General features: G+C 52.0%; 1 protein-coding gene across 5 annotated transcripts in view; it reads left to right on the forward strand.

Moving 5' to 3' along the window:
• The window catches only part of LOC135096559 (titin homolog), an 81,693-nt gene that overhangs the window by 26,735 nt on the left and 44,958 nt on the right, over positions 1-10,000 (forward strand). For 2 of the 5 annotated variants that reach the window (XM_063998132.1, XM_063998136.1), the window contains 5 exons: positions 98-196; positions 650-826; positions 1,048-1,209; positions 1,471-1,761; positions 2,337-10,000. The exon at positions 2,337-10,000 is cut by the window's right edge and continues 2,416 nt beyond it. In XM_063998132.1, the coding sequence (XP_063854202.1) occupies positions 98-196; positions 650-826; positions 1,048-1,209; positions 1,471-1,761; positions 2,337-10,000 (8,393 nt within the window). The remainder of the gene's footprint in view (positions 1-97; positions 197-649; positions 827-1,047; positions 1,210-1,470; positions 1,762-2,336) is intronic. The other 3 variants (XM_063998135.1, XM_063998133.1, XM_063998134.1) reach the window with 3 other exon arrangements.

Raw genomic sequence — 10,000 nt, forward strand, 5'->3', positions numbered from 1 at the left:
CGTTAATGCTTAATGGTATAACCTCCCTCCCCCCCTTCCTCCCCCCTCACCCCCACTCACCCCCCCCACTCACCCCCTAACCTCCACACTACCGCAGAGGTGACCAAAGAGCCTGAGGAAGAGGAAGAGGAGGAGGAGGAGGAGGAAGAAGAGGAAGAGGAAGAGGAGTCATCTAGCTCCTCCTCCTCTGATGAAGGTAAAGGATGAACACACACACACACACACACACACACACACACACACACACACACACACACACACACACACACACACACACACACACACACAGACACACACACACACTTATTAAATATTTCGGTTCTCTCTCTCTCTCTCTCTCTCTCTCTCTCTCTCTCTCTCTCTCTCTCTCATCAATATTTATAACAGAGATTGAGAAATAGATGCAGATATATGAATAGATAGAAAAACAGACACATGAATAGATAAATTGAGAAATGGACAGAGAAAGCAGTTTGAATAGACAGACATACAGACAAACAGACAGACAATAGATAAATAGAATACAAAACTATATTGAAATAAAACTACTACTACTACTACTACTACTACTACTACTACTACTACTACTACTACTACTACTACTACTACTACATTCCTCACCCCCCCCCACCCACCCACCCACCCACAGAGGAAAGATCACCAAGACTCGTTAGAGGCGCAAGAGACGCGATCAAGAGGACAGAGGAAGAGATAGAGAGGAAGAAGAGAGATAGAAAGGTTTCTCCCCACCCCTCCACCACCTCCAGCACCATCACCACCGCCACCCTCTCAACGGCAAGGGATACCAGCAAGCCAGAGACAGTTGGTACGTCAGGAGTGCTCTGACTGTTAATATCCTACTGCTGCCACCATTTGTACACCATCCCACCTCTGCCACCAGTTGTACACTCTCACACAACTGCCACTGTTAGGAATCCCACAACTGTCACCATTTTTACAGTATCCTACAACTGCCTCCATCTGTACAGTATCCCACCGCTGCCACCAATCCTTTTTCTCTTCATCTCTTGTCTCTGCCTCGCCCAGACACGGACACGGACACTACAACAAGGTCCTGGCGGCAGAGGTCTGAGTACTCCACCACCACCACCTCCACCTCCACATCCACTGCCTCCACCACAGACAAGCCCAAAGTGGAGAGGAAGCTGACTGGCATTTTAAAGAAGACCTCCACCTCCAGTTTATTAGGTAAGAGTTTCTTGATTTCCTCTTGATTTTTCCTCTTGATTTTAAAATTTTGCTGTTATTTTCTTTATTTTTTGTTTTTGTTTTATTTCTCCTCCTCCTTCTCTTCCTCCTCCTCCTCCTCCACCTCTTCCTCCTCCACCACAAACCTTCTTTCCATTGTCCTCCACCATCACGCACCATCACCACTACAACAACACCTTGTACAATACCCTCCCTCCCTCTTTCCCTCCCTCCCTCACTCCCTCCCTCCCTCACTCACAGGGGAGACGAAGGAAGACTCGTCAGTCAGCACCGTTAGCAAGGAACAAGTTGTGTCTACTGATGAACTGCTCAATACCCTAACTGAGGACCAAATCTCGCGTCTGTCTCACGAGTTTGACCTGAGAGCACAAGAGGATGGGGTGATCAAGACCGAGGAGGCCCTGGAGGACGTGGAGGGCGGCTACAGGATCTCCTCCAGAACCACAGGGGAGACGCCAGACGGTTCCTGCAAGTTTGCGAGAAAGACTTCGTACACTGAAATAAAACTGCAGCCTACCGCGACTTGTGAAGGTGGGTCCTGTGGGCGTGTGGGGGCGTGTGTGTCTTGCATGTGTCTTTATATAGAAGGAGCACCGGCTATGGGCTACAGAAAGGTTGGAAATGGATTAATGAAAGGCCCAGTTAGATACCAGTCTGTAAATAATGTGAAAAGGGTTATTGTTTTTTAAAGGGGGGATTGGAAAAGGGTTAAAGACGGTGGTGGTACTGGTCCCTAGATAGAAAGTCAAAAGGGTTATGCACAGGTTGAGAAGTGTGTTGAAGCCTCCCTCCTGAAAGAGTTCAAGTCACAGGAAGGTGGAAATACAGAAGCAGGCAGGGAGTTCCGGAGTTTACCAGAGAAAGGGATGAAGGATTGAGAATACTGGTTAACTCTTGCGTTAGAGAGGTGGACAGAAGAATTTGGGCGGTAAAGGAAGAGAGAGAGAGAGAGAGAGAGAGAGAGAGAGAGAGAGAGAGAGAGAGAGAGAGAGAGAGAGAGAGAGAGAGAGAGAGAATTTTATGTATGCTTATGTACATATATATGCTTGTGTGTGTGTGTGTGTGTGTGTGTGTGTGTTTCACTTCACCAATTTGCTGAATCACAGGTGTTCGCCCAGAAGTCACCAACCTGCAGACACGTGACTCACCACGTACACAGCCCGACTCACCACGCACACAGCCACGTACACAGCCTGACTCACCACGCACACAGCCACGTACACAGCCTGACTCACCACGCACACAGCCACGTACACAGCCTGACTCACCACGTACACAGCCACGTACACAGCCTGACTCACCACGCACACAGCCACGTACACAGCCAGACTCACCACGCACACAGCCCGAGTCACCACGTACACAGCCTGACTCACCACGCACACAGCCACGTACACAGCCTGACTCACCACGTACACAGCTAGATTCACCACGCACACAGAAACGCACACAGCCTGACTCACCACGTACACAGCCCGAGTCACCACGCACACAGCCTGACTCACCACGCACACAGAAACGCACACAGCCTGACTCACCACGTACACAGCCCGAGTCACCACGCACACAGCCAGACTCACCACGCACACAGCGAGACTCACCACGCACACAGCCACGTACACAGCCTGAGTCACCACGCACACAGCCTGACTCACCACGCACACAGCCACGTACACAGCCTGACTCACCACGCACACAGAAACGCACACAGCCTGACTCACCACGTACACAGCCCGAGTCACCACGCACACAGCCTGACTCACCACGCACACAGCCACGTACACAGCCAGACTCACCACGCACACAGCCCGAGTCACCACGTACACAGCCTGATTCATCACGCACACACCCACGTACACAGCCAGACTCACCACGTACACAGCCAGACTCACCACGCACACAGCCCGAGTCACCACGCACACAGCCTGACTCACCACGCACACACTTACGTACACAGCCCGAGTCACCACGCACACAGCCCGAGTCACCACGTACACAGCCCGAGTCACCACGTACACAGCGAGACTCACCACGTACACAACCAGACTCACCACGTACACAGCCCGAGTCACCACGCACACAGCCCGAGTCACCACGTACACACCCAGACTCACCACGTACACAACCTGACTCACCACGGACACTGGCGTACACACAACACCACACTGTGACGGAGAGAGTGAGTCAGTCTTTCAGTCAGTCAGTCAGTCAGGTCACGTCAGCAAGACTCATATTGGAGAGCCAGGCGTTGGTGAGGGACACGAGTGAGCCACACGAGTCGGAACGTGAAACCGAGTCTGAAGAGGAGGCAGAAATTGAGCGGCAAATCAAGAGGAAACCTGGAAAAGAGCCTCATATCAAGCCAGAAACCAAGAGGAAGGCTGAAAAAGAACCAGAAACCAAGAGGAAGCCTGAAAAAGAACCAGAAACCAAGAGGAAGCCTGAAAAAGAACCAGAAACCAAGAGGAAGCCTGAAAAAGAACCAGAAACCAAGAGGAAGCCTGAAAAACAACCAGAAACCAAGAGGAAGCCTGAAAAACAACCAGAAACCAAGAGGAAGCCTGACAAAGAACCAGAAACCAAGAGGAAGGCTGAAAAAGAACCAGAAACCAAGAGGAAGCCTGAAAAAGAACCAGAAACCAAGAGGAAGCCTGAAAAAGAACCAGAAACCAAGAGGAAGCCTGAAAAAGAGCCAGAGATTAAGAGGAAGCTTAAAAAAGAGCCGGAAATCAAGAGGAAGACTGACAAGGAGCCTCAGAGGGAGCCAGAAATTAAGAGGAAGTCTCTAGACGAGCCACAAATCAAGAGGAGGCCTGATAAAGAGACAGGGACTAAGAGGAAGCCTGATAAAGAGCCAGAAATCAAGCGACCAGGTAGAGAGCCAGAAATCAAGAGGAAGCCTGTCGATGAACCAGAAATCAAGAGGAGGCCAGAGAAAGAGTCTCAGAAAGAGCCAGAAATCAAGAGGAAGTCTGTAGATGAGCCAGAAATTAAGAGGAGGCCTGGTGATGGGCCAGAAATCAAGAAGAGGCCTGGTGATGAACCAGAAATCAAGAGGAGGCCTGGTGATGAGCCTGAAAAAATCAAGAGAAGGCCTGGTGATGAGCCAGAAATCAAGAGGAGTCCTCGTGATGAGCCAGAAACCAAGAGGAAGCCTGAGAAGGAGCCTCAGAGGGAGCCAGAAATCAAGAGGAGTCCTCGTGATGAACCAGAAATCAAGAGGAGGCCTGGTGATGAGCCAGAAATCAAGAGGAGGCCTAGTGATGAGCCAGAAATCAAGAGGAGGCCTGGTGATGAGCCTGAAAAAATCAAGAGAAGGCCTGGTGATGAGCCAGAAATCAAGAGGAGGCCTGGTGATGAGCCAGAAATCAAGAGGAGGCCTGGTGATGAGCCTGAAAAAATCAAGAGAAGGCCTGGTGATGAGCCAGAAATCAAGAGGAGTCCTCGTGATGAGCCAGAAACCAAGAGGAAGCCTGAGAAGGAGCCTCAGAGGGAGCCAGAAATCAAGAGGAGTCCTCGTGATGAGCCAGAAATCAAGAGGAGTCCTCGTGATGAGCCAGAAACCAAGAGGAGGCCTGAGAAGGAGCCTCAGAGGGAGCCAGAAATAAAGAGGAGTCCTCGTGATGAGCCAGAAATCAAGAGGAGGCCTGGTGATGAGCCAGAAATCAAGAGGAGGCCTGGTGATGAGCCAGAAAAAATCAAGAGAAGGCCTGGTGATGAGCCAGAAATCAAGAGGAGGCCTGGTGATGAGCCAGAAATCAAGAGGAGGCCTGGTGATGAGCCTGAAATCAAGAGGAGGCCTGGTGATGAGCCAGAAATCAAGAGGAGGCCTGGTGATGAGCCAGAAACCAAGAGGAGGCCTGGTGATGAGCCAGAAATCAAGAGGAGGCCTGGTGATGAGCCAGAAATCAAGAGGAGGCCTGGTGATGAGCCAGGAATCAAGAGGAGGCCTGGTGATGAGCCAGAAATCAAGAGGAGGCCTGGTGATGAGCCTGAAATCAAGAGGAGGCCTGGTGATGAGCCAGAAATCAAGAGGAGGCTTGGTGATGAGCCTGAAAAAATCAAGAGAAGGCCTGGTGATGAGCCTGAAATCAAGAGGAGGCCTGGTGATGAGCCAGAAATCAAGAGGAGGCCTGGTGATGAGCCAGAAATCAAGAGGAGGCCTGGTGATGAGCCAGAAATCAAGAGGAGTCCTCGTGATGAGCCTGAAACCAAGAGGAGGTCTGGTGATGAGCCAGAAATCAAGAGGAGGCCTGGTGATGAGCCAGAAATCAAGAGGAGGCCTGGTGATGAGCCAGAAATCAAGAGGAGTCCTCGTGATGAGCCTGAAAAAATCAAGAATAGGCCTGGTTATGAGTCAGAAATCAAGAGGAGGCCTGGTGATGAGCCAGAAATCAAGAGGAGGCCTGGTGATGAGCCTGAAATAAAGAGGAGGCCTGGTGATGAGCCAGAAATCAAGAGGAGGCCTGGTGATGAGCCAGAAATAAAGAGGAGACCTGGTGATGAGCCAGAAATCAAGAGGAGGCCTGAAAAAGAGCCAGAAACCAAAAGAAAGATTGAAAAAGAGCCCGAAATCAAGAGGAAGATTAACAAAGAGCCAGAAATCAAGAGGAGACCTGAAAAAGAGCCAGAAATCAAGAGGAAACCTGACAAAAAACCGGAAATCACCAAGAAGCCTATAAAGGAGCCAGAAATCAAGAGGAATACTGAAAAAGAGTTAGAAATCAAGAAGAAGCCTGACAAAGAGCCAGAAATCAAGAGGAAGACTGCCAAAGAACTTCAGAAGGAGCCTGAAGCCAAGAGAAGTCCTGGCAAGGAGCCTCACAAACGCACGGAAATCAAGAAGACACCTCGTGATGAGCCAGAACTCAAGAGGAGGCCTAGTGGCGAGCCAGAAATTAAGAGGAGGCCTGGTGATGAGAAAGATATCAAGAGGAAACCTGAGAAGGAGCCTCAGAGGGAGCCAGAAATCAAGAGGAGGCCTGGTGATGAGCCAGAAATCAAGAGGAGGCCTGGTGATGAGCCTGAAATCAAGAGGAGGCCTGGTGATGATCCAGAAATCAAGAGGAGTCCACGAGATGAGCCAGAAATCAAGAGGAGGCCTGGTGATCAGCCAGAAATCAAGAGGAGGCCTGGTGATGAGCCTGAAAAAATCAAGAGGAGGCCTGGTGATGAGCCAGAAATCAAGAGGAGGCCTGGTGATGAGCCTGAAAAAATAAAGAGGACACCTGGTGATGAGCCAGAAATCAAGAGGAGTCCTGGTGACGAGCCAGAAATCAAGAAGAGGCCTGGTGATGAGCCTGAAATCAAGAGGAGGCCTGGTGATGAGCCAGAAATCAAGAGGAGGCCTGGTGATGAGCCAGAAATCAAGAGGAGGCCTGGTGATGAGCCAGAAATCAAGAGGAGGCCTGGTGATGAGCCTGAAATCAAGAGGAGGCCTGGTGATGAGCCAGAAATCAAGAGGAGGCCTGGTGATGAGCCAGAAATCAAGAGGAGGCCTGGTTATGAGTTAGAAATCAAGAGGAGTCCACGAGATGAGCCAGAAATCAAGAGGAGGCCTGGTGATGAGCCAGAAATCAAGAGGAGGCCTGGTGATGAGCCTGAAATCAAGAGGAGGCCTGGTGATGAGCCAGAAATCAAGAAGAGGCCTGGTGATGAGCCAGAAATCAAGAAGAGGCCTGGTGATGAGCCAGAAATCAAGAGGAGTCCACGAGATAAGCCAGAAATCAAGAGGAGGCCTGGTGATGAGCCAGAAATCAAGAGGAGGCCTGGTGATGAGCCAGAAACCAAGAGGAGGCCTGGTGATGAGCCAGAAATCAAGAGGAAGCCCGGTGATGAGCCTGAAAAAATCAAGAGGAGGCCTGGTGATGAGCCAGAAATCAAGAGGAAGCCTGGTGATGAGCCTGAAAACATCAAGAGGAGGCCTGGTGGTGAGCCTGAAATCAAGATGAGTCCCCGAGATGAGCCAGAAATCAAGAGGAGACCTGGTGATGAGCCTGAAATCAAGAGGAAGCCTGGTGATGAGCCTGAAAAAATCAAGAATAGGCCTGGTTATGAGTCAGAAATCAAGAGGAGGCCTGGTGATGAGCCAGAAATCAAGAGGAAGCCTGGTGATGAGCCTGAAAAAATCAAGAATAGGCCTGGTTATGAGTCAGAAATCAAGAGGAGGCCTGGTGATGAGCCAGAAACCAAGAGGAGGCCTGGTGATGAGCCAGAAATCAAGAGGAGGCCTGGTGATGAGCCAGAAACCAAGAGGAGGCCTGGTGATGAACCAGAAATTAAGAGGAGGCCTGGTGATGAGCCAGAAATCAAGAGGAGGCCTGGTGATGAGCCAGAAATCAAGAGGAGGCCTGGTGATGAGCCTGAAACTATCAAGAGGAGGCCTGGTGATGAGCCAGAAATCAAGAGGAGTCCTCGTGATGAACCAGAAATCAAGAGGAGGCCTGGTGATGAGCCAGAAATCAAGAGGAGTCCTCGTGATGAACCAGAAATCAAGAGGAGGCCTGGTGATGAGCCAGAAATCAAGAGGAGGCCTGGTGATGAGCCTGAAAAAATCAAGAGGAGGCCTGGTGATGAGCCAGAAATCAAGAGGAGGCCTGGTGATGAGACTGAAATCAAGAGGAGGCCTGGTGATGAGCCAGAAATCAAGAGGAGGCCTGGTGATGAGCCTGAAAAAATCAAGAGGAGGCCTGGTGATGAGCCAGAAATCAAGAGGAGTCCTCGTGATGAACCAGAAATCAAGAGGAGGCCTGGTGATGAGCCAGAAATCAAGAGGAGGCCTGGTGATGAACCAGAAATCAAGAGGAGGCCTGGTGATGAACCAGAAATCAAGAGGAGGCCTGGTGATGAGCCAGAAATCAAGATGAGTCCCCGAGATGAGCCAGAAATCAAGAGGAGGCCTGGTGATGAGCCAGAAATCAAGAGGAGTCCCCGAGATGAGCCAGAAATCAAGAGGAGGCCTGGTGATGAGCCAGAAATCAAGAGGAGTCCTCGTGATGAACCAGAAATCAAGAGGAGGCCTGGTGATGAGCCAGAAATCAAGAGGAGTCCTCGTGATGAACCAGAAATCAAGAGGAGGCCTGGTGATGAGCCAGAAATCAAGAGGAGGCCTGGTGATGAGCCAGAAATCAAGAGGAGGCCTGGTGATGAGCCAGAAATCAAGAGGAGGCCTGGTGATGAGCCTGAAAAAATCAAGAGGAGGCCTGGTGATGAGCCAGAAATCAAGAGGAGTCCTCGTGATGAACCAGAAATCAAGAGGAGGCCTGGTGATGAGCCAGAAATCAAGAGGAGGCCTGGTGATGAGCCAGAAATCAAGAGGAGGCCTGGTGATGAGCCTGAAATCAAGAGGAGGCCTGGTGATGAGCCTGAAATCAAGAGGAGGCCTGGTGATGAGCCAGAATTCAAGAGGAGGCCTGGTGATGAGCCTGAAATAATCAAGAGGAGGCCTGGTGATGAGTCAGAAATCAAGAGGAGGCCTGGTGATGAGCCAGAAATCAAGAGGAGGCCTGGTGATGAGCCTGAAATCAAGAGGAGGCCTGGTGATGAGCCAGAAATCAAGAGGAGGCCTAGTGATGATTCAGAAATCAAGAGGAGGCCTGGTGATGAGCCAGAAATCAAGAGGAGGCCTGGTGATGAGCCAGAAATCAAGAGGAGGCCTGGTGATGAGCCAGAAATCAAGAGGAGGCCTGGTGATGAGCCAAAAATCAAGATGATTCCCCGAGATGAGTCAGAAATCAAGAGGAGACCTGATGATGAGCCTGAAAAAATCAAGAGGAGGCCTGGTGATGAGTCTGAAATCAAGAGGAGGCCTGGTGATGAGCCAGAAATCAAGAGGAGGCCTGGTGATGAGCCTGAAAAAATCAAGAGGAGGCCTGGTGATGAGTCTGAAATCAAGAGGAGACCTGGTGATGAGCCAGATATCAAGAGGAGACCTGGTGATGAGCCAGAAATCAAGAGGAGGCCTGGTGATGAGCCTGAAATCAAGAGGACCTCTCGTGTTGAAGTGATGAGACTTGACATGGAGCCTGGAAGTAAGAGGAAGCCAGACAGGGTTGTTGAAAATAAGAGGAAGCCTCACAGAGAGCCAGACATGAAGAGGAAGCCTGAGAGGGCGCCAGACATGAAGAAGCAGCCTGAGCGGCAGCCCCAGGCGGCGAGGGCGGCGGGACAGTCTCCCAGGCAGCCCGTGGCCAGACAGCCTCAGCGCTCGTCGGTGCCGCAAGAGGCGTCCCCTGCTAGGAGGACGCCCCAGGAGGAGCCGCAGAAAGGAGGCAGGAGGCAGCAGCGCCCCGAGGCCCCGCGTGAGTCACCGCCGCGCAGGGTGCCTGAAAGCAGCCCCCGCACGGACCGCTGGTCGCCACAGCCTCGCAAGCCGTCCGTGGACTCCGGGCGGCGCGTGGCGGACACCCTGGTGGAGCGACGCACCGGTAGCCTGCAGTCGCTGTCCGCGGCATCCACTACCAGCTCCGTGCCCAGCTACATGCGTCCCCGCGGCGAGACCTGCGCCTGCCGCCGCCACACCCCGGAGCGCGACGTGCGCCAGGTGGAGGACACTCTGCTGCACGCCTACCAGTACACGCGCTGCACCAAGCGCCGCTCCGTCACGCGCCCCCTCACGGAGCCCCCGACCAGGCCTGACGCTGATGGTGGCGGCGGCGGCGGCGGTGGCCTCTACTCTGTGTACTTCGCCCCCAGGGACGCCAGGCCCGCGCCGCGCCGCCCCGGGGACCCAGACCACGACACAGCGAGTGAACCAGGCGACCGCCGCCCT

The sequence above is a fragment of the Scylla paramamosain genome, unplaced genomic scaffold (assembly GCF_035594125.1).
Source record: "Scylla paramamosain isolate STU-SP2022 unplaced genomic scaffold, ASM3559412v1 Contig4, whole genome shotgun sequence".
Taxonomy (NCBI): domain Eukaryota; kingdom Metazoa; phylum Arthropoda; class Malacostraca; order Decapoda; family Portunidae; genus Scylla; species Scylla paramamosain.